The 26,037-nt window shown below is 41.2% G+C and overlaps 1 protein-coding gene across 2 annotated transcripts in view; it reads right to left on the reverse strand.

Moving 5' to 3' along the window:
- Positions 1-19,087: 19,087 nt before the first annotated feature.
- Positions 19,088-26,037, reverse strand: part of LOC128645667 (uncharacterized) — a 148,449-nt gene continuing 141,499 nt past the window's right edge. For both annotated transcript variants that reach the window (XM_053698819.1, XM_053698820.1), the window contains one exon: positions 19,088-22,026. In XM_053698819.1, coding sequence (XP_053554794.1) covers positions 20,249-22,026 — 1,778 coding nt within the window. In that variant the 3' untranslated portion in view covers positions 19,088-20,248. The remainder of the gene's footprint in view (positions 22,027-26,037) is intronic.

The following is a 26,037-nucleotide window of genomic DNA, read 5'->3' on the forward strand; positions in this document are numbered from 1 at the left end:
CATTTGTGGTATTTCATGCTGTTGTGCCTGTTGAGGGTCGTGCACCCTCGTATAAAAAGGCTGAAGGAGAACGACCTGTACTGGGTGTCCAAGCATCTTTTTCCATCTCCCGGTTCCTCAAAAATATCTCCGGGTTCCTAAAATCAATGCCATACCTGTACTCTATTGTGCAAAAGGATAGCATATGTGGTATTTCATTCTGTTGTGCCTGTTGAGGTTCGGGGACACCCGTATAAAAAGGCTGAAGGAGAACGACCTGTACTGGGTGTCAAAGCATCTTTTTCCATCTCCCGGTTCCTAAAAATTATCTCCGGGTTCCTAAAATTTATGCCATACCTGTACTCTATTGTGCAAAAGGATGGCATATGTGGTGTTTCATGCTGTTGTGCCTGTTGAGGGTCGGGGACCCTCGTATAAAAAGGCTGAAGGAGAACGACCCGTACTAGGTGTCAAAGCATCTTTTTCCATCTCCCGGTTCCTAAAAATTATCTCCGGGTTCCTAAAATCGATGCCATACCTGTACTCTATTGTGCAAAAGGATGGCATATGTGGTGTTTCATGCTGTTGTTTCTGTTGAGGGTCGGGGACCCTCGTATAAAAAGGCTGAAGGAGAATGACCTGTACTGGGTGTCCAAGCATCTTTTTCCATCTCCCGGTTCCTCAAAAATATCTCTGGGTTCCTAAAAACGATGCCATACCTGTACTCTATTGTGCAAAAGGATGGCATATGTGGTATTTCATGCTGTTGTGCCCGTTGAGGGTCAGGGACACTCTTATAAAAAGGCGGAAGGAGAACGACCAGTACTGGGTGTCCAAGCATCATTTTCCATCTCCCGGTTCCTACAAATTATCTCCGGGTTCCTAAAATCGATGACATACCTGTACTCTATTGTGCAAAAGGATGGCATATGTGGTGTTTCATGCTGTTGTGCCTGTTGAGGGTCGGGGACCCTCGTATAAAAAGGCTGAAGGAGAACGACCTGTACTGGGTGTCAAAGCATCTTTTTCCATCTCCCGGTTCCTAAAAATTATCTCCGGGTTCCTAAAATCGATGCCATACCTGTACTCTATTGTGCAAAAGGATGGCATATGTGGTGTTTCATGCTGTTGTGCCTGTTGAGGGTCGGGGACACTTGTATAAAAAGGCTGAAGGAGAACGACCTGTACTGGGTGTCCAAGCATCTTTTTCCATCTCCCGGTTCCTCAAAAATATCTCCGGGTTCCTTAAATCGATGCCATACCTGTACTCTATTGTGCAAAAGGATGGCATATGTGGTATTTCATGCTGTTGTTCCTGTTGAGGGTCGGGGACACTTTTATAAAAAGGCTGAAGGAGAACGACCAGTACTGGGTGTCCAAGCATCATTTTCCATCTCCCGGTTCCAAAAAATTATCTCCGGGTTCCTAAAATCAATGCCATACCTGTACTCTACTGTGCAAAAGGATGGCATATGTGGTGTTTCATGCTGTTGTGCCTGTTGAGGGTCTGGGACCCTCGTATAAAAAGGCTGAAGGAGAACGACCTGTACTGGGTGTCAAAGCATCTTTTTCCATCTCCCGGTTCCTAAATATTATCTCCGGGTTCCTAAAATCGATGCCATACCTGTACTCTATTGTGCAAAAGGATGGCATATGTGGTGTTTCATGCTGTTGTGCCTGTTGAGGGTCGGGGACACTTGTATAAAAATGCTGAAGGAGAACGACCTGTACTGGGTGTCCAAGCATCTTTTTCCATCTCCCGGTTCCTAAAAATTATCTCCGGGTTCCTAAAATCAATGCCATACCTGTACTCTATTGTGCAAAAGGAAGGCATATGTGGTGTTTCATGCTGTTGTGCCTGTTGAGGGTCTGGGACCCTGGTATAAAAGGCTGAAGGAGAATGACCTGTACTGGGTGTCCAAGCATGTTTTTTCAATTTCCCGGTTCCTAAAAATTACCTCCGGGTTCCTAAAATCGATGCCATACCTGTACTCTATTGTGCAAAAGGATGGCATATGTGGTGTTTCATGCTGTTATGCCTGTTGAAGGTCGTGCACCCTCGTATAAAAGGCTGAAGGAGAACGACCTGTACTGGGTGTCCAAGCATCTTTTTCCATCTCCCGGTTCCTCAAAAATATCTCCGGGTTCCTAAAATTGATGCCATACCTGTACTCTATTGTGCAAAAAGGATGGCATATGTGGTATTTCATGCTGTTGTGCCTGTTGAGGGTCGGGGACACTTTTATAAAAAGGCTGAAGGAGAACGACCTGTACTGGGTGTCAAAGCATCTTTTTCCATCTACCGGTTCCTAAAAATTATCTCCGGGTTCCTAAAATCGATGCCATACCTGTACTCTATTGTGCAAAAGGATGGCATATGTGGTGTTTCATGCTGTTGTGCCTGTTGAGGGTCGGGGACACTTGTATAAAAAGGCTGAAGGAGAACGACCTGTACTAGGTGTCCAAGCATCTTTTTCCATCTCCCGGTTCCTAAAAATTATGTCCGGGTTCCTAAAATTGATGCCATACCTGTACTCTATTGTGCAAAAGGATGGCATATGTGGTGTTTCATGCTGTTGTGCCTGTTGAGGGTCGGGGACACTTGTATAAAAATGCTGAAGGAGAACGACCTGTACTGGGTGTCCAAGCATCTTTTTCCATCTCCCGGTTCCTAAAAATTATCTCCGGGTTCCTAAAATCAATGCCATACCTGTACTCTATTGTGCAAAAGGAAGGCATATGTGGTGTTTCATGCTGTTGTGCCTGTTGAGGGTCGGGGACCCTGGTATAAAAGGCTGAAGGAGAATGACCTGTACTGGGTGTCCAAGCATGTTTTTTCAATTTCCCGGTTCCTAAAAATTACCTCCAGGTTCCTAAAATCGATGCCATACCTGTACTCTATTGTGCAAAAGGATGGCATATGTGGTGTTTCATGCTGTTATGCCTGTTGAGGGTCGTGCACCCTCGTATAAAAAGGCTGAAGGAGAACGACCTGTACTGGGTGTCCAAGCATCTTTTTCCATCTCCCGGTTCCTCAAAAATATCTCCGGGTTCCTAAAATCGATGCCATACCTGTACTCTATTGTGCAAAAGGATGGCATATGTGGTATTTCATGCTGTTGTGCCTGTTGAGGGTCGGGGACCCTCGTATAAAAAGGCTGAAGGAGAACGACCTGTACTGGGTGTCAAAGCATCTTTTTCCAACTACCGGTTCCTAAAAATTATCTCCGGGTTCCTAAAATCGATGCCATACCTGTACTCTATTGTGCAAAAGGATGGCATATGTGGTGTTTCATGCTGTTGTGCCTGTTGAGGGTCGGGGACACTTGTATAAAAATGCTGAAGGAGAACGACCTGTACTGGGTGTCCAAGCATCTTTTTCCATCTCCCGGTTCCTAAAAATTATCTCCGGGTTCCTAAAATCAATGCCATACCTGTACTCTATTGTGCAAAAGGAAGGCATATGTGGTGTTTCATGCTGTTGTGCCTGTTGAGGGTCTGGGACCCTGGTATAAAAGGCTGAAGGAGAATGACCTGTACTGGGTGTCCAAGCATGTTTTTTCAATTTCCCGGTTCCTAAAAATTACCTCCGGGTTCCTAAAATCGATGCCATACCTGTACTCTATTGTGCAAAAGGATGGCATATGTGGTGTTTCATGCTGTTATGCCTGTTGAAGGTCGTGCACCCTCGTATAAAAAGGCTGAAGGAGAACGACCTGTACTGGGTGTCCAAGCATCTTTTTCCCTCTCCCGGTTCCTCAAAAATATCTCCGGGTTCCTAAAATCGATGCCATACCTGTACTCTATTGTGCAAAAGGATGGCATATGTGGTATTTCATGCTGTTGTGCCTGTTGAGGGTCGGGGACACTTTTATAAAAAGGCTGAAGGAGAACGACCAGTACTGGGTGTCCAAGCATCATTTTCCATCTCCCGGTTCCTAAAAATGATCTCCGGGTTCCTAAAATCAATGCCATACCTGTACTCTATTGTGCAAAAGGATGGCATATGTGGTGTTTCATGCTGTTGTGCCTGTTGAGGGTCGGGGACACTTGTATAAAAATGCTGAAGGAGAACGACCTGTACTGGGTGTCCAAGCATCTTTTTCCATCTCCCGGTTCCTAAAAATTATCTCCGGGTCCCTAAAATCAATGCCATACCTGTACTCTATTGTGCAAAAGGAAGGCATATGTGGTGTTTCATGCTGTTGTGCCTGTTGAGGGTCTGGGACCCTGGTATAAAAGGCTGAAGGAGAATGACCTGTACTGGGTGTCCAAGCATGTTTTTTTCAATTTCCCGGTTCCTAAAAATTACCTCCGGGTTCCTAAAATCGATGCCATACCTGTACTCTATTGTGCAAAAGGATGGCATATGTGGTGTTTCATGCTGTTATGCCTGTTGAAGGTCGTGCACCCTCGTATAAAAAGGCTGAAGGAGAACGACCTGTACTGGGTGTCCAAGCATCTTTTTCCATCTCCCGGTTCCTCAAAAATATCTCCGGGTTCCTAAAATCGATGCCATACCTGTACTCTATTGTGCAAAAAGGATGGCATATGTGGTATTTCATGCTGTTGTGCCTGTTGAGGGTCGGGGACACTTTTATAAAAAGGCTGAAGGAGAACGACCAGTACTGGGTGTCCAAGCATCATTTTCCATCTCCCGGTTCCTAAAAATGATCTCCGGGTTCCTAAAATCAATGCCATACCTGTACTCTATTGTGCAAAAGGATGGCATATGTGGTGTTTCATGCTGTTGTACCTGTTGAGGGTCAGGGACCCTCGTATAAAAAGGCTGAAGGAGAACGACCTGTACTGGGTGTCAAAGCATCTTTTTCCATCTACCGGTTCCTAAAAATTATCTCCGGGTTCCTAAAATCGATGCCATACCTGTACTCTATTGTGCAAAAGGATGGCATATGTGGTGTTTCATGCTGTTGTGCCTGTTGAGAGTCGGGGACACTTGTATAAAAAGGCTGAAGGAGAACGACCTGTACTAGGTGTCCAAGCATCTTTTTCCATCTCCCGGTTCCTAAAAATTATGTCCGGGTTCCTAAAATTGATGCCATACCTGTACTCTATTGTGCAAAAGGATGGCATATGTGGTGTTTCATGCTGTTGTGCCTGTTGAGGGTCGGGGACACTTGTATAAAAATGCTGAAGGAGAACGACCTGTACTGGGTGTCCAAGCATCTTTTTCCATCTCCCGGTTCCTAAAAATTATCTCCGGGTTCCTAAAATCAATGCCATACCTGTACTCTATTGTGCAAAAGGAAGGCATATGTGGTGTTTCATGCTGTTGTGCCTGTTGAGGGTCGGGGACCCTGGTATAAAAGGCTGAAGGAGAATGACCTGTACTGGGTGTCCAAGCATGTTTTTTCAATTTCCCAGTTCCTAAAAATTACCTCCGGGTTCCTAAAATCGATGCCATACCTGTACTCTATTGTGCAAAAGGATGGCATATGTGGTGTTTCATGCTGTTATGCCTGTTGAGGGTCGTGCACCCTCGTATAAAAAGGCTGAAGGAGAACGACCTGTACTGGGTGTCCAAGCATCTTTTTCCATCTCCCGGTTCCTCAAAAATATCTCCGGGTTCCTAAAATCGATGCCATACCTGTACTCTATTGTGCAAAAGGATGGCATATGTGGTATTTCATGCTGTTGTGCCTGTTGAGGGTCGGGGACCCTCGTATAAAAAGGCTGAAGGAGAACGACCTGTACTGGGTGTCAAAGCATCTTTTTCCAACTACCGGTTCCTAAAAATTATCTCCGGGTTCCTAAATCGATGCCATACCTGTACTCTATTGTGCAAAAGGATGGCATATGTGGTGTTTCATGCTGTTGTGCCTGTTGAGGGTCGGGGACACTTGTATAAAAAGGCGGAAGGAGAACAACCTGTACTGGGTGTCCAAGTATCTTTTTCCATCTCCCGGTTCCTAAAAATTATGTCCGGGTTCCTAAAATCGATGCCATACCTGTACTCTATTGTGCAAAAGGATGGTATATGTGGTATTTCATGCTGTTGTGCCTGTTGAGGGTCGGGGACCCTCGTATAAAAAGGCTGAAGGAGAACGACCTGTACTGGGTGTCCAAACATCTTTTTGCATCTCCAGGATGTAGCGGTACTCCACTAGGGGGTCTCCCTTCTTCTGTCCAAACCCAGGGGTGGCCACCGGATAGTGGGACCAGAGATATAGTTGCTGAGACCGGGGTCAAGCCAGCGGCTGTATCTCCCCCAGCTGGACTGGTCTCAGTGGACTCCCAGTCAGGTAGCGTCCTGTCTGCCCTGCAGCTCTTTCTTGGCAGGTATCGTCCCCTCTGCCTGTCTGCTTCTAGGCAGGAATAAATCCCCCCGCCAGGCTGCTTCTTTGCAGGAATAGATCCCTCTGCCTCCAAATAGTGGGACCAGGGCTATCGTGGCTGAGACCGGGGTCAAGCCAGCGGCTGTATCTCCCCCAGCTGTGCTGGTCTCAGTGGGCTCCCAGGCAGGTAGCGTCCCCTCTGCCTGTCTGCTTTTAGGCAGGAATAGATCCCTCTGCCTCACTGCACACTTCCAGCAGGTAGCGTGCCCTCTGGTTTCTTATAGGCAGGAATCGATCCCTCTGCCTTGCTGATCCTTTCAGGCAGGCCAGCTCTTTGCATACAGGCCCACAGACTCTGGAACAGATCTCTCTTGCAGGGAGAGGTGCAGCCAGAATGCAGGGTCAGAACCTCTGCAACTGGTATACCTGAAAGAATCAGACAGCACAAAAAGGCAATCCCGGACCCCAACCTGTACTCGATTGTGCGAAAGGAAGTAACCTTACCATGGGTCCCAGGCAACATGTCTAATTTTTATACTCTGTCAGGGAAATTATATAACTATCAATCGTATCAATCAAATATATATTGCATCTATTGACCTCTGTAATTCGTATCGATCAAATGTATATTGCATCTTTTGATCTATGTTATTCGTATCTATCAAATGTATATTGCATCTTTTGATCCCTGTAATTCATATCTGTTGAGGGTCGTGCACCCTCAAATAAAAAGGCTGAAGGAGAACGACCTGTACTGGGTGTCCAAGCATCTTTTTCCATCTCCCGGTTCCTCAAAAATATCTCCGGGTTCCTAAAATCAATGCCATACCTGTACTCTATTGTGCAAAAGTATGGCATATGTGGTATTTCATTCTGTTGTGCCTGTTGAGGTTCGGGGACACCCGTATAAAAAGGCTGAAGGAGAACGACCTGTACTGGGTGTCCAAGCATCTTTTTCAATCTCCCAGTTCCTAAAAATTATCTCCGGGTTCCTAAAATCGATGCCATACCTATACTCTATTGTGCAAAAGGATGGCATATGTGGTGTTTCATGCTGTTGTTTCTGTTGAGGGTCGGGGACCCTCGTATAAAAAGGCTGAAGGAGAATGACCTGTACTGGGTGTCCAAGCATGTTTTTTCAATTTCCCGGTTCCTAAAAATTACCTCCGGGTTCCTAAAATCGATGCCATACCTGTACTCTATTGTGCAAAAGGATGGCATATGTGGTGTTTCATGCTGTTATGCCTGTTGAAGGTCGTGCACCCTCGTATAAAAAGGCTGAAGGAGAACGATCTGTACTGGGTGTCCAAGCATCTTTTTCCATCTCCCGGTTCCTCAAAAATATCTCCGGGTTCCTAAAATCGATGCCATACCTGTACTCTATTGTGCAAAAAGGATGGCATATGTGGTATTTCATGCTGTTGTGCCTGTTGAGGGTCGGGGACACTTTTATAAAAAGGCTGAAGGAGAATGACCAGTACTGGGTGTCCAAGCATCATTTTCCATCTCCCGGTTCCTAAAAATGATCTCCGGGTTCCTAAAATCAATGCCATACCTGTACTCTATTGTGCAAAAGGATGGCATATGTGGTGTTTCATGCTGTTGTACCTGTTGAGGGTCGGGGACCCTCGTATAAAAAGGCTGAAGGAGAACGACCTGTACTGGGTGTCAAAGCATCTTTTTCCATCTACCGGTTCCTAAAAATTATCTCCGGGTTCCTAAAATCGATGCCATACCTGTACTCTATTGTGCAAAAGGATGGCATATGTGGTGTTTCATGCTGTTGTGCCTGTTGAGGGTCGGGGACACTTGTATAAAAAGGCTGAAGGAGAACGACCTGTACTAGGTGTCCAAGCATCTTTTTCCATCTCCCGGTTCCTAAAAATTATGTCCGGGTTCCTAAAATTGATGCCATACCTGTACTCTATTGTGCAAAAGGATGGCATATGTGGTGTTTCATGCTGTTGTGCCTGTTGAGGGTCGGGGACACTTGTATAAAAATGCTGAAGGAGAACGACCTGTACTGGGTGTCCAAGCATCTTTTTCCATCTCCCGGTTCCTAAAAATTATCTCCGGGTTCCTAAAATCAATGCCATACCTGTACTCTATTGTGCAAAGGAAGGCATATGTGGTGTTTCATGCTGTTGTGCCTGTTGAGGGTCGGGGACCCTGGTATAAAAGGCTGAAGGAGAATGACCTGTACTGGGTGTCCAAGCATGTTTTTTCAATTTCCCGGTTCCTAAAAATTACCTCCGGGTTCCTAAAATCGATGCCATACCTGTACTCTATTGTGCAAAAGGATGGCATATGTGGTGTTTCATGCTGTTATGCCTGTTGAGGGTCGTGCACCCTCGTATAAAAAGGCTTGAAGGAGAACGACCTGTACTGGGTGTCCAAGCATCTTTTTCCATCTCCCGGTTCCTCAAAAATATCTCCGGGTTCCTAAAATCGATGCCATACCTGTACTCTATTGTGCAAAAGGATGGCATATGTGGTATTTCATGCTGTTGTGCCTGTTGAGGGTCGGGGACCCTCGTATAAAAAGGCTGAAGGAGAACGACCTGTACTGGGTGTCAAAGCATCTTTTTCCAACTACCGGTTCCTAAAAATTATCTCCGGGTTCCTAAAATCGATGCCATACCTGTACTCTATTGTGCAAAAGGATGGCATATGTGGTGTTTCATGCTGTTGTGCCTGTTGAGGGTCGGGGACACTTGTATAAAAAGGCGGAAGGAGAACAACCTGTACTGGGTGTCCAAGTATCTTTTTCCATCTCCCGGTTCCTAAAAATTATGTCCGGGTTCCTAAAATCGATGCCATACCTGTACTCTATTGTGCAAAAGGATGGTATATGTGGTATTTCATGCTGTTGTGCCTGTTGAGGGTCGGGGACCCTCGTATAAAAAGGCTGAAGGAGAACGACCTGTACTGGGTGTCCAAACATCTTTTTGCATCTCCAGGATGTAGCGGTACTCCACTAGGGGGTCTCCCTTCTTCTGTCCAAACCCAGGGGTGGCCACCGGATAGTGGGACCAGAGATATAGTTGCTGAGACCGGGGTCAAGCCAGCGGCTGTATCTCCCCCAGCTGGACTGGTCTCAGTGGACTCCCAGTCAGGTAGCGTCCTGTCTGCCCTGCAGCTCTTTCTTGGCAGGTATCGTCCCCTCTGCCTGTCTGCTTCTAGGCAGGAATAAATGCCCCCGCCAGGCTGCTTCTTTGCAGGAATAGATCCCTCTGCCTCCAAATAGTGGGACCAGGGCTATCGTGGCTGAGACCGGGGTCAAGCCAGCGGCTGTATCTCCCCCAGCTGTGCTGGTCTCAGTGGGCTCCCAGGCAGGTAGCGTCCCCTCTGCCTGTCTGCTTTTAGGCAGGAATAGATCCCTCTGCCTCACTGCACACTTCCAGCAGGTAGCGTGCCCTCTGGTTTCTTATAGGCAGGAATCGATCCCTCTGCCTTGCTGATCCTTTCAGGCAGGCCAGCTCTTTGCATACAGGCCCACAGACTCTGGAACAGATCTCTCTTGCAGGGAGAGGTGCAGCCAGAATGCAGGGTCAGAACCTCTGCAACTGGTATACCTGAAAGAATCAGACAGCACAAAAAGGCAATCCCGGACCCCAACCTGTACTCGATTGTGCGAAAGGAAGTAACCTTACCATGGGTCCCAGGCAACATGTCTAATTTTTATACTCTGTCAGGGAAATTATATAACTATCAATCGTATCAATCAAATATATATTGCATCTATTGACCTCTGTAATTCGTATCGATCAAATGTATATTGCATCTTTTGATCTATGTTATTCGTATCTATCAAATGTATATTGCATCTTTTGATCCCTGTAATTCATATCTGTTGAGGGTCGTGCACCCTCGTATAAAAAGGCTGAAGGAGAACGACCTGTACTGGGTGTCCAAGCATCTTTTTCCATCTCCCGGTTCCTCAAAAATATCTCCGGGTTCCTAAAATCAATGCCATACTTGTACTCTATTGTGCAAAAGTATGGCATATGTGGTATTTCATTCTGTTGTGCCTGTTGAGGTTCGGGGACACCCGTATAAAAAGGCTGAAGGAGAACGACCTGTACTGGGTGTCCAAGCATCTTTTTCAATCTCCCAGTTCCTAAAAATTATCTCCGGGTTCCTAAAATCGATGCCATACCTGTACTCTATTGTGCAAAAGGATGGCATATGTGGTGTTTCATGCTGTTGTTTCTGTTGAGGGTTGGGGACCCTCGTATAAAAAGGCTGAAGGAGAATGACCTGTACTGGGTGTCCAAACATGTTTTTTCAATTTCCCGGTTCCTAAAAATTATCTCCGGGTTCCTAAAATCGATGTCATACCTGTACTCTATTGTGCAAAAGGATGGCATATGTGGTGTTTCATGCTGTTGTGCCTGTTGAGGGTCGTGCACCCTCGTATAAAAAGGCTGAAGGAGAACGCCCTGTACTGGGTGTCCAAGCATCTTTTTCCATCTCCCGGTTCCTCAAAAATATCTCCGGGTTCCTAAAATCGATGCCATACCTGTACTCTATTGTGCAAAAGGATGGCATAAGTGGTATTTCATGCTGTTGTGCCTGTTGAGGGTCAGGGACACTCTTATAAAAAGGCTGAAGGAGAACGACCAGTACTGGGTGTCCAAGCATCATTTTCCATCTCCCGGTTCCTAAAAATTATCTCCGGGTTCCTAAAATCGATGCCATACCTGTACTCTATTGTGCAAAAGGATGACATATGTGGTGTTTCATGCTGTTGTACCTGTTGAGGGTTGGGGACCCTCGTATAAAAAGGCTGAAGGAGAACGACCTGTACTGGGTGTCAAAGCATCTTTTTCCATCTCCCGGTTCCTAAAAATTATCTCCGGGTTCCTAATATCGATGCCATACCTGTACTCTATTGTGCAAAAGGATGGCATATGTGGTGTTTCATGCTGTTGTGCCTGTTGAGGGTCGGGGACACTTGTATAAAAAGGCTGAAGGAGAACGACCTGTACTGGGTGTCCAAGCATCTTTTTCCATCTCCCGGTTCCTAAAAATTATGTCCGGGTTCCTAAAATCGATGCCATACCTGTACTCTATTGTGCAAAAGGATGGCATATGTGGTATTTCATACTGTTGTGCCTGTTGAGGGTCGGGGACACTTTTATAAAAAAGCTGAAGGAGAACGACCAGTACTGGGTGTCCAAACATCATTTTCCATCTCCCGGTTCCAAAAAATTATCTCCGGGTTCCTAAAATCAATGCCATACCTGTACTCTACTGTGCAAAAGGATGGCATATGTGTTGTTTCATGCTGTTGTGCCTGTTGAGGGTCGGGGACCCTCGTATAAAAAGGCTGAAGGAGAACGACCTGTACTGGGTGTCAAAGCATCTTTTTCCATCTCCCGGTTCCTAAATATTATCTCCGGGTTCCTAAAATCGATGCCATACCTGTACTCTATTGTGCAAAAGGATGGCATATGTGGTGTTTCATGCTGTTGTGCCTGTTGAGGGTCGGGGACACTTGTATAAAAAGGCTGAAGGAGAACGACCTGTACTGGGTGTCCAAGCATCTTTTTCCATCTCCCGGTTCCTAAAAATTATCTCCGGGTTCCTAAAATCGATGCCATACCTGTACTCTATTGTGCAAAAGGAAGGCATATGTGGTGTTTCATGCTGTTGTTTCTGTTGAGGGTCGGGGACCCTGGTATAAAAAGGCTGAAGGAGAATGACCTGTACTGGGTGTCCAAGCATGTTTTTTCAATTTCCCGGTTCCTAAAAATTACCTCTGGGTTCCTAAAATCGATGCCATACCTGTACTCTATTGTGCAAAAGGATGGCATATGTGGTGTTTCATGCTGTTATGCCTGTTGAGGGTCGTGCACCCTCGTATAAAAAGGTTGAAGGAGAATGACCTGTACTGGGTGTCCAAGCATCTTTTTCCATCTCCCGGTTCCTCAAAAATATCTCCGGGTTCCTAAAATCGATGCCATACCTGTACTCTATTGTGCAAAAGGATGGCATATTTGGTATTTCATGCTGTTATGCCTGTTGATGGTCGGGGACACTTTTATAAAAAGGCTGACGGAGAACGACCAGTACTGGGTGTCCAAGCATCATTTTCCATCTCCCGGTTCCTAAAAATGATCTCCGGGTTCCTAAAATCGATGCCATACCTGTACTCTATTGTGCAAAAGGATGGCATATGTGGTGTTTCATTCTGTTGTGCCTGTTGAGGGTCTGGGACCCTCGTATAAAAAGGCTGAAGGAGAACAACCTGTACTGGGTGTCAAAGCATAGATATCGAGTTCAGAACAGCGCCTAGATCTGTTTACCTGCTGCACTATAAAGGACCCCCTAATAGGTCCTTGGGAGTTTAACAGTACAAAGAATTATAGGAGCGCCAATGAAGGCTAAAGTAAACTACAGGTACCTTAATATACAGATGACATAGAACGGTGTCACCAATTAGATGAATCCAATAAGTTTTAAAAACAATATCCCCAATTTGGATGAATCGATAAAATTCAAAATTATAACAGAGGAATGAATAAAATGGATAAATTATATCCTTTTTAATAACACACACTGGGTTCAAAGTATAAAATCACAGTTTATTAATACAGTTTATTAGTACGACCTGATCAGATGACTTCACTGATCACTACTTTATTTATAACATAGAGGTCACTTATAGCATAAGAAAACTACTATTCTGGTTTTGTACATCCAATTAAAGCTACTCTGTATGAGCCTAGAAAGTGCATAAAGATGATGATTGAAATAAAATAATATTGATGATGATTGGGATAGAGTAATATCAATTCTTAGGTGAGTGTGCAACAGACATGCAAATCGTGAGAAAAAGAAAGAAAACAAATATATTCACTTGTGAAAAAAATGTACCATTAACTGTGTACCAAAAAATGTGTGTACAAAAAATATACCAAAAAAATATAAAAAATATATAAAAAATATATATATACCAAAAATATATATACAAAACGATCTAATACCGGTATGATCTGTGAATAAAATCAAAACATAAAAATGTGAATTACCTATGTCTCTGAGAGACCAGGTGGATAACCAGAGCTGTCCTTAGCTGTTTGATCTAAGAACCAGGTTTGGTTATATCAGAAGCTGTTAGTTTCCTAAACAAATTTCTGAATGCTATAACTATCAAGAGCTGTAAGTTTCCTACACAAATTTCTAAATGCTATAAATATCACAATACAATATATGCCAGCATCTAGGAATGACATAAAAATAAAAATAAAAAAGGAAATAATAAAACAATGTTTTGACACTATTAAAACCCAATTCAATGGGGGAGCAATGAAATGTTAAAAAACAAAGTCCATAGTCCAATGATTAATTAATCCAAATAACAGCCAAATGATGAAGATAATTCTTGGGTCCAAAGGTCTCCGGAAACCTGTTGAAAAAATATATAAAGTGCACTAAACAAAGGGCTTAAAGGGACTAAGTCTAACAGGTAATAGACTCACCCAATAAGCTGATCCTGGTGATATATGAGCCTCACAAATCTCTCCAATGTCAACGCGTTTCGGCCCTGTGATGGGGCCTTTTTCAAGACAATAGTGAGGCTCAAATGAAGCAGACCTTAAATAATGTTAGAATCTGTTGAAATCTAAAATTGGGGCCAAAAAGCTAGAAAAAATGCGCCAAAAATTCGCGCTCGCGAAACCGGATGTGGCCGCGACCGGAAGTGACGTATTAGTCACATGGTTTGACCGGAAGTGGCTGCGGCCGGAAGTGACATGTTGTTCTTATCGGTATTACCTCCGGCTCCATTTTTGAAATGGGCATATGCAAGCAAATGTGGGCAATTAATCCAATAGTATATATCTATTATTATTATGTTAAAAAATTTTCTACTGTGTAGATTTTTGTCGCCGACCCCTTGTTTAAGAGGTAGTTTGTAGGCTAGTGGTTATATTAATGAATTAGTAGAAAAATGTTATAGCAAAGATAATAAAAATCCTATAAATGTGTTATAAAAATGTTATATAGATGTTACCAAACATTCTATGGGGAATAAGATAAAAACGACTTTGTAATATACAATTTTGATTTTAGGCTCATATACTACCAGGATTTACAGAAATTACATAGTTAAAATCGCATTATCCATGCTTAAAATAATTATGACTGTACAGATATATTCAATACATTTCCAGTGGTACAAGAGTAGGGGAACCATTACTGTTAAACCAGACGGGTTCAGGGTAGAGCAGAAATAGAGCAAAAATTATATATGGAGCAAAAAATATATATATTATATCTAGTGTTTTTTGTTTTCATAACTACAAACATTGATAAACAAGGAACTTGGCATTAGCTAATAGAGGGATCCAAATGTGGTCTTGGATCACTTAAAATGATTACTGTAATCCCTAACACTTTGGGAAGAACCCTAAAGGGACTAACAAATAAACTCAATAATGGATATTGTCTCTAGGTAGTCAATAATGCTATTGATCACAATGTTTAGAGTTGACTGATATTACGCATCTAGGGAGGAGTTTTCGATCTGGAAACCAATAATATATAGCCTATGGCGGGCTGTTTAGGTGGAGATAGTGGTGGGAAGTCATAAATCTGAAACAGGTGCTACCTTTGGGATAACAATGGGAGTGGTCAAAATGGATGTACTATTTCAATGGGAGTGGTCAAAATAGATGTACTATTTCAAAATTGGCATTTAGCCACCTAGGGTAGATGCAATCCATTTTGAAAATCCATTCTGATTCTTTCTTGAGTAGTTTGGACTCAATGTTGCCTCCTCTCCAATCTTTGGTCAATTTGTGAATCCCCATATATTTCAGACTCTTACTACTACCTCCATGTGCCTCAAAAGAGTGTTTGTATAGAGGTACATCAGTTTTTTTCCACTTTATTTGAAGAAGATGTTCACGGATCCTATCCTTCAACTTGCGGGTGGTCTGACCTATGTATTGTAGGCCACATCCACATTCAATCAGGTAGATCACGCAATGGTCCGTGCATCTGATAGTTTGTCTGATCTTAAATAATTCCTGAGAGATTTTTGACTTGCAGGTGTCTTTCTTCAATCCATGAGTACAAGCCTTGCATCGGTGGCACGGGAAAAAACATTGTAACCTCATCCCCATGACCCCCAAGGTGTTATTATTTCTCTTATTGTTAGGCACACTGGGAGCCAGGATGGACTTCAGATTCTCTGTTTTTCTGTAAATAAAACTGGGATATGCGGGGAGGTGTTCACCCAAGATGTCATCATCCCTCAAAAGGTGCCAGTGTCTTCTTATTATATCCTCAATCCTTTTCTTATTTTCACTATATGTAGTGATGAAGGGGATTTTCAGATTCCCGACCTCTTCCATCGATGTATTCTTTTTCGGTTTGTAAGTCAGAAGAGTGTCTCTTTTTATAGCACTGATTTCTTTGATGGTGTTGTTGATATGGCCTTCCTCGTAGCCCCTTTCCAGAAACCTGTTCTTTAATATCATCGATTGTTCCATCCACTTTTCTTCACTTGAGCAGTTCTTTCTTATTCGCATTAGCTGCCCCTTCGGTATGTTATCAATCCATTTTTTATGGTGGCAGCTGGTTTGGTGGATGTAGTTGTTAGAGTCCACTTCTTTGAAGTGGGTAGATGTTTCGATATTCCCATTGGTGAATATCGAATTGATCTGAAACACACCCTAGAGGTCATGAATCTTAATGAACTAAATCTCAAATTTACAAACTTCACAAGTAAGAACTCCATAACCTTCCTTGACCTAAACATCCAGGTCACCAATGGGAATATCGAAACATCTACCCACTTCAAAGAAGTGGACTCTAACCAAACCTGGTTCTTAGATCAAACAGCTAAGGACAGCTCTGGTGATCCACCTGGTCTCTCAGAGACATAGGTAATTCACATTTTTATGTTTTGATTTTATTCACAGATCATACCGGTATTAGATCGTTTTGTATATATATTTTTGGTATATATATATTTTTTTATATATTTTTTATATTTTTTTTGGTATATTTTTTGTACACACATTTTTTGGTACACAGTTAATGGTACATTTTTTTCACAAGTGAATATATTTGTTTTCTTTCTTTTTCTCACGATTTGCATGTCTGTTGCACACTCACCTAAGAATTGATATTACTCTATCCCAATCATCATCAATATTATTTTATTTCAATCATCATCTTTATGCACTTTCTAGGCTCATACAGAGTAGCTTTAATTGGATGTACAAAACCAGAATAGTAGTTTTCTTATGCTATAAGTGACCTCTATGTTATAAATAAAGTAGTGATCAGTGAAGTCATCTGATCAGGTCGTACTAATAAACTGTATTAATAAACTGTGATTTTATACTTTGAACCCAGTGTGTGTTATTAAAAAGGATATAATTTATCCATTTTATTCATTCCTCTGTTATAATTTTGAATTTTATCGATTCATCCAAATTGGGGATATTGTTTTTTAAACTTATTGGATTCATCTAATTGGTGACACCGTTCTATGTCATCTGTATATTAAGGTACCTGTAGTTTACTTTAGCCTTCATTGGCGCTCCTATAATTCTTTGTACTGGGTGTCAAAGCATCTTTTTCCATCTACCGGTTCCTAAAAATTATCTCCTGGTTCCTAAAATCGATGCCATACCTGTACTCTATTGTGCAAAAGGATGGCATATGTGGTGTTTCATGCTGTTGTGCCTGTTGAGGGTCGGGGACACTTGTATAAAAAGGCTGAAGGAGAACGACCTGTACTGGGTGTCCAAGCATCTTTTTCCATCTCCCGGTTCCTAAAAATTATGTCCGGGTTCCTAAAATCTATGCCATACCTGTACTCTATTGTGCAAAAGGATGGCATATGTGGTATTTCATGCTGTTGTGCCTGTTGAGGGTCGGGGACCCTCGTATAAAAAGGCTGAAGGAGAACGACCTGTACTGGGTGTCCAAACATCTTTTTGCATCTCTAGGATGTAGCGGTACTCCACTAGGGGGTCTCCCTTCCTCTGTCCAAACCCAGGGGTGGCCACCGGATAGTGGGACCAGAGATATAGTTGCTGAGACCGGGGTCAAGCCAGCGGCTGTATCTCCCCCAGCTGGACTGGTCTCAGTGGACTCCCAGTCAGGTAGCGTCCCCTCTGCCTGTCTGCTTCTAGGCAGGAATAAATCCCTCTGCCAGGCTGCTTCTTTGCAGGAATAGATCCCTCTGCCTCCAAATATTGGGACCAGGGCTATCGTGGCTGAGACCGGGGTCAAGCCAGCGGCTGTATGGTTGTATGTGCTGGTCTCAGTGGGCTCCCAGGCAGGTAGCGTCCCATCTGCCTGTCTGCTTTTAGGCAGGAATAGATCCCTCTGCCTCACTGCACACTTCCAGCAGGTAGCGTGCCCTCTGGTTTCTTATAGGCAGGAATTGATCCCTCTGCCTTGCTGATCCTTTCAGGCAGGCCAGCTCTTTGCATACAGGCCCACACTCTGGAACAGATCTCTCTTGCAGGGAGAGGTGCAGCCAGAATGCAGGGTCAGAACCTCTGCAACTGGTATACCTGAAAGAATCAGACAGCACAAAAAGGCAATCCCGGACCCCAACCTGTACTCGATTGTTTGAAAAGAAGTAACCTTACCATGGGTGTCAGACCTCATGTCTAATTTTTATACTCTGTCAGGGAAATTATATAACTATCAATCGTATCAATCAAATATATATTGCATCTATTGATCTCTGTAATTCGTATCGATCAAATGTATATTGCATCTTTTGATCTATGTTATTCGTATCTATCAAATGTATATTGCATCTTTTGATCTATGTAATTTGTATCTATCAAATGTATATTGCATCTTTTGATCTATGTAATTCGTATCTATCAAATGTATATTGCATCTTTTGATCTATGTAATTCGTATCTATCAAATGTACATTGCATCTTTTGATCTGCCTTGCTGCTCCTTTCAGGCAGGCCAGCTCTTTGCATACAGGCCCACTGACTCTGTAACAGATCTCTCTTGCAGGGAGAGGTGCAGCCAGAATGCAGGGTCAGAACCTCTGCAACTGGTATACTTGATTGTGCGAAAGGAAGTAACCTTACCATGGGTCCCAGACCACATGTCTAATTGTTATACTCTCTCAGGGAAAATTTATAACTATCAATCGTATCAATCAAATATATATTGCATCTATTGATCTCTGTAATTCTTATCGATCAAATGTATATTGCATCTTTTGATCTATGTTATTCGTATCTATCAAATGTATATTGCATCTTTTGATCCATGTAATTTGTTTCTATCAAATGTATATTGCATCTTTTGATCTGCCTTGCTGCTCCTTTCAGGCAGGCCAGCTCTTTGCATACAGGCCCACAGACTCTGTAACAGATCTCTCTTTCAGGGAGAGGTGCAGCCAGAATGCAGGGTCAGAACCTCTGCAACTGGTATACTTGATTGTGCGAAAGGAAGTAACCTTACCATGGGTCCCAGACCACATGTCTAATTGTTATACTCTGTCAGGGAAATTATATAACTATCAATCGTATCAATCAAATATATATTGAATCTATTGATCTCTGTAATTCGTATCGATCAAATGTATATTGCATCTTTTGATCTATGTTATTCGTATCTATCAAATGTATATTGCATCTTTTGATCCATGTAATTCATATTGTTATGAATATTACCTTTATCTATAAAGTATATCATGTGAAATGGTGCAATTTTAAATGACACATTTTTCTATAAGTTATGAGAGGTAATAAACAAATCTGAATCCTTTTAGTTGCTATCAGTCTATTAATTATACCGACACCAGATGAATAACAAAAATTAACTTTATTGAAGTATTTTGTTATTAATAATTAGCATTTAATAGAAACCTAAGCAATCAAAATATTACAGAGATATAAACTACAGTTCTATAATAATCACTAACGCGATAACATAACTTCAAATAGCAAGGAAAACAGAATAATACAGAGATTAAACTATAAAGATGATTAAGTCATATTTTCAAAATAACACAAACATTGGCATGATGATGGGAACCAAATATTTCATTATAACCCTCTAAGGTATTTGCGGAGAATCAGGTAGATTAATAATTATGACAAACCGTCAGATGATAATCTATCCTAATTCCTGATTCACCCGGTGTTATTGTCGAGAAATAAGACCAGGTGGTAGGAATTTTTATAAAGAAAACACAAACCTATAAAACAATTAATTAATTTACCTGATTAAATATGAAAAGGCATTTTACATAAATGTTAAATGAAAATCTTAATGATATTAACATCTAAAGTGACTTTCTTTCATACATCACCAAAGTAAATAAATTCCCCCCTTTTTCAGACAGGAATCAAACTGTCAGGTCGTAGATCTGTCCCAATAGGCTAAACTCGTCTCAGCAGTTATAATCCAATAATCTCGGACCTCTGTAGTTGATTAGTAAATTACCAACTCCATAAATTATGTGACCAGTTCAAAAGCCCAGGAAAAACGACCCCCTCCCCTTGGGCTAGACCCTATATATTCCATTCTCTCATCTAGGAGGAGTCATTAATTATAATATTTTAATCATTGATTAACATAAAATTAATTAGATGAAATATTATTGTTTTAACAGTAGATGGCTCTCGCATATAGGGTAAAAATATTGGAAAAACACTTATTATATTTATGTTTACCCCAACATTCCTAAACTACAATCAAGGTTATAAACTGCACTTATTTACAGAAATAAGCGACTAGCTGGGGCCTAAGCAAGTAAACTACCTTGAATAATGAAAAACATATTGATATGAAACTTCTCAGTCAGCAAGACTGAGGAAAACAAAATTCAATGTAATAATAGCTGAGCCCTGGTTAAGCTTAAAACAAGAAAACAACATGGAGTCTGTTCTGTCATGAAAAATTCATGACATATTCCCCCTCATCTAGACTATCTTACCCCGCCCAGGATGGATGAGATCAGTCTAGATCACTGTCTTATATGGGCGATTATTATGGTCAACCATCCGAAGACTAAGAGGGGGAGGGTATCTTCCCCTCTTGAAATTCTTATACCATAGAATTGTTAATCCACAATTCCAAATTACAATAAATATATCAAAAATGGATATAATTGCACCTATCTTCTGGTTCCAAATGTTAAAAGGAGACATCCAGCCAGTAAATGTAGGATACATGAAATCAGAAATAGATAAGTCATCCTTGCGGATGTTCATCTTTACAGTATGATTAGGTTTATTATTAAGGAGATACATTAACTCAGCATCTATAGGAATCTCACGACCTTGGAAGGCATTTACCACTTCTACTTCACCATTTAATACTGAAGATTCAATATAAAAAAGAGTAATATTACCAATGGTAACAAGGTGATCTTTAGGTACCTGTACGAGCATCACATTATAGGATATTGGTATTGTATAAACCCCACCATGCATTATGTAAGTAACAGTCATATTCTTCAGATTTGTACTCACTAACCACTTATCTTTTACCAACACAGCTCTAGTTTGAGCCAAGTCATCAGTCTTAGTCATATTCACTTCACATTGTTCCTGAACTTGTGACATAAACCTGACACCACATAGTGCCTTTGAAGCATCATTTAAGAAAGGTTTACCAGGGCATAAATAATTATGATCCTTAAACTTAACACAAGTTTCAAGTTTGGGAACCAAATACGGACTAGATGTACGGGATTGATATGCCACCACACTTGGGGTTTGGATTTGTACATGTATATTATTTTTCCAAGTACCCACATTATGTACAACTTTCAATTGATAAATATCATTAAATGACATATGTGGCACCTTTATTAGAAAACAAAGTTCCATGTTTTGGGGATCAATGTAGAGTGGCAAAGCAGAATCAGCATCAAAAGCAATGTTTATTTGCATTTCATCAACATCCTTTCCATAAGCTCTTAAGAGCATTGTTTTTATAATGTCCTTGTTGACAAAATATAATGGAATACATCCCTCAACAAGACTCTCAATTCCACTTTGAATCTCTCGTAACCAATTTCCTGTAAAATACACCACTGGGTCCAAAAAACTTAACAGTTCATTCTGAATTAGTTCATGTTTATATTGGACCTTTATCGCTCGGATGGAAAGACCTGAATGCAAATTAGTGGTCACAACAGTATCATTGACTATCTCCATCATATCTGACAAACTCTCCTTTTGTTTCTTCAAAACCTCCATCATGGTTGCCATCTGTTCACGAAAAATTGACATTTCATGATTCAAATTACTGATGGAAATTGAATTAGACACAGCCACGGCAGTAACAGCTGAAAAACCGATGACGGATGTCGCAACTAGTCCAGCAATAACTCCAGGTGAACGTTTGGTACGTGATTGTACATTGTAAGATCCACCAGGAAAAGACTTCTGCAACTGCCCCAACATTTCCTTAGTAGTAGACTGGATCCTTTTAACATGTTCTTGATACCAAGATTTAATTTCTGGTGATTCAAACTTGGAAACATCAAAATATTTTTCAATAGTAACCTTAGGATCCAGACTGATAAATATCTTTTGGGAGAAAACTTTCCGGTTGGTAATCAGGAAACCAGGTGATTCCTCAATCATGATCCCAGAAGATGGACCAGGTTCTATTACAGGCTGTACATGAATCTCAACCGAGACACCCTGGCACAGGAACAGGATGGTCCAGATGACTGCCAACATCCTGGATCTCATCAATCCAAACCCAACTGGAAGGTGATATTTATCTGTAATAGGGGAAAAAAAACATATTCAGTACAAAATATACACCTTTATCCTAAAGAAACCATTTTAATAATCATAGTGATTATTCTTCTATATATGTATTATTCTCCCCCTCTAGTTTTAACTTTGACCTAGGGTGACAGGCACGCAATTGGTTAATGTGCACCCTCTTTTCTATTGACTTCCCACTTGTGGGAATCAAAATCTTGTATGCCACAGGTGAAAGTTTGTCAATAATGACATACGACCCTTTCCATGATGGGAGAAACTTCTTCTCTCTAACTTGATTTCTAAGAAAATTGTAAAGATAAACTTTATCATTTACCTCATATTCTTTCTTTGTGGTTTTCATGTCATAATATGTTTTAGCACATATTGAGGCTTTCTCAAGATTTCTCTGAGCAAAAGCAAATGCTTGTTGCAAATGCTTTCTTAAATTCTCAACATATTGAAAGGTTGTTGTTGCATTGATCAAACTCTGATCCTGAGTACGATACAACAAATGCTGTGGAAGTACCATCCTTCTACCTGTCATTAGTTCAAAAAGAGACATTTTTGTTGCAGTACTAGGAGTGGATCTAATAGCCATCAACACCAAAGGTAATTTAATATCCCAATCTTTCCCTGATTCCTTCACAAACTTTTTCAGGATATTTACAACTGACTGATTATACCGTTCAACTCCACCACTCGAGGCAGCATGGTAAGAAATATGTAATTTCCTTTTCACACCCAGAATAGACCACATTCTTCTCATCACTTCACTTGTGAAATAAGTACCTCTATCAGACTCAATCCTCTGAGGAAGTCCAAACCTAGAGAAAACATGATTGATTAATAAAGCAGCAGCTGTTTCAGACCTACAATTAGGGGATGGAAGACACTCCACCCATTTGGTAAACATACATGTAACGGTTAACATGTATTGGTTGCCCCGTGATGTCTTTGTAAGTGGTCCTACAAAGTCAATTTGCAGATCAGACCATGGGAGAGACATACCTCTTTTTTGTAAAGGTGCCCTGTGGGTTGGAGAATTTGGTTGAAACTGTGAACAAACCAAACACCCCTGACAATAAGTCTGAACATCTTTCAGCATATGTGGCCAATATGCATAATCACGCAATACTTCATAAGTAATTCTCTCCCCGCGATGACCTGATGTTGGTGCATCATGGGCATGCTGCAGCATAAGACTTCTAAAAGAAGTAGGAACAACCCACTGTATAGATCCATTATTAGTTGTCCAAACTAACAAACCATCTTAAGACTAAATTTAGACTTATACTTAAATAAGATCCTAAGGTCCTCATTTCCAGTGCAATCTTTCTCCTGGATTGGATACACTATAGGATTCTCCTTAAAAAGGTAAAATTTACCCAGAACAGAATCCTCTTTCTGACTGGTAATCAAATCCTTGTTCGGTGCATCCTGACTCCATTGCACTACAGATAGTTCTTGATCCTTCTTTATTTGCTGACGGGTTACTACTGCGATTTGACATGCACCAAGAAGGTGTTCAATGTCAAATATTTCCCCCTCTAGTGCACCCTGTTTAGCCATTGTATCAGCTAAATCATTTCCTTCCTTGTCAATACCATGCATCTTTGAATGACCCTTTGTCTTCTTCCAAAAGACAATCAAGTCATTAGAGATAACAATATCATCAATTGCAAGTATCATCTTTCCATGTTTAACTGGCTTGTTACGGGCTCTCATCATCTGATTACGCTTCCACACAGGAAGGTATTCAACAAAGCTGTTACGGACATAATCTAAATCTGTAATGATAACAAATTCTTTAAATCCCTGATTTACTGCCATCTGAATGGCCTTATACACAGCGCTTAATTCAGCCATTTGGCTACTTTTCGGGCCCAAACAATAACCAACAGGTTGTATGTGATAATCACTACCCCACACAATACCTGCTCCAGCTACAAGTTTCTTTTCACCATTTTCAGTGGTATGAAAAGCACAACCATCAACATATACCTTAGATAGTGGTTGACAATACATTTCCTCATAAACCTTATGTCGTAAGAATATGTAATCATCCATATAATCACCCTCACAAATTTCCTCCTTTATATCCTGTTCAGAGCAATCATGAAGTTCAGCTAGTCCTTGTGCAACATAATTTTTCTTATTATGTGCATAATGAACCTCCAAAGGCCAACCCTGCAAAGACAAGGTCCAGGATGTAATACGACTGTTAGATAGATTTCCTGCCTTTATTTTATTACTCTGTAAATACTGCAAAGACTGATGAGCAGTTTCCACAATAATTTTTTCTCCTTGGATATAACTCAGAAAATATTGTAAGGCCCAAACTGTTGCAAACAATGCTTTTTAACAATCATTAAATTTGATCTCCACTGGAGATAAGGCCTTGCTTGCATATGCAATGATCTTATTCTGTTTATCATGTTGCTGATAAAGAACTGCACTCAAGGTAAGATGCGTATATCCTGTCTACAAGTAAAATGGTTCTCCCTTTACTGGATAGGCTAAACAAGGGGCTTGAGTAAGTCTTAGCTTTAACTCTTGAACTGCCTGGTCTTGTTCTACTGTCCAAGTCCAAGGCTCCCCTTTCTTTAATAGCCTAATCAAGGGTTTAGTAATTTCAGCATAGTTGTCAATAAATTTCCTAGAGTAATTTGTTATACCTAGGAAGGATCTTAGGTCTTTAATACTTGTTGGACTCTTTGTTTTCAATAAAGCTTCAACTTTCTTTTTCTGAGGATTCAAACCATCAGCAGTTATTTCATGACCAAGGAAATTCACCTTAGTTCTACACCATTGAGCTTTTTGAATTGAGAGTTTTACACCTGCCCTTTTCAATTGATTAAGTACATGCCTGACTTCCTCCAAGTGTTCATCAAAAGTAGAGCTTTTGATTAATATATCATCTACATAGCATAATGTCCCCCTTTCAGTGGCATCAGGCATAGCCTTATGCATAAAAATACCAAACTCCTGTCCCGAATTAATATACCCAAAAGGCATCCTGACCCAGGTAAATTGTTCTCCACCAAATGAAAATGCAAGTTTAGGTTGGTCCTCCTCACACACCTTGACAGTCCAATAACCTTGTGCACAGTCTAAGGTCGTAAAAATTTTAGAACTTTGTATCTGTGCAAGACATTGATCTATGTATGGGACTGGCCATCCTGACATCGGCACACGCTTATTAAGCTGTCTCAAGTCAGCACACAACCTCCATTGCCCATTTGGTTTCAACACTCCCAAAATAGGAGTATTAAAGGGACTATGTATTGGTTTAATAATACCTCTCGATTCTAAGTTCTTAATAATATCTGCTAAAGATTCATAGGAGGCCAATGGCAAACGATATTGTCTCACATATACTGGAGGTGCTTTAGGATCAGTTGGAACTCTAAGAGTATGTAGATCTGTTGAACCACAGTCATAAGAATCTTTGGCAAATATCTCCTGAAATTCCATTAAAATTTCTCTTAATTGTTGGCATTCCCTTTCATTAGAACACCCATCTGCCAAAGAAATCTGTTCCTCCACCATTTCATTAAATCCAGGAAAAAATTCAGGTTTACCTATCTCATATGTCTCTTTGAGGTGTATGGATAGGTCCTTTGTAATCATATTTACCCTCTTCTTTTCTTCCTTTGCATACCCTTCTGATTCATCATCAGAGAGCTTTTGATCAAAGATAATCTCAGATTCTGTAATCTTACATATACCTTCCTTTTCCTTGAAAGGGTATACAGATTGCACTGTGAACAATCCATCAGGTTGGGAATGGAAACATTGCTCCACTATCTGCCCTTCTGTTAAATATCCATCAGGGATAAGACCTATAACAGAATTAGTGGGATCAGAGGTAAAATACTCAGAATCTATTGCAAACCCCACTATAGTACTTCTCTTCAAACATATACTATGGGGCATCACATTATTTACCAAAATGGTAAATGGCATCTGGTGAATATTGACCAATGGCATATGAGTAACAGTTATGCCCAATTGTTGGATCT

Source organism: Bombina bombina, chromosome 1 (assembly GCF_027579735.1).
Source record: "Bombina bombina isolate aBomBom1 chromosome 1, aBomBom1.pri, whole genome shotgun sequence".
NCBI lineage: Eukaryota > Metazoa > Chordata > Amphibia > Anura > Bombinatoridae > Bombina > Bombina bombina.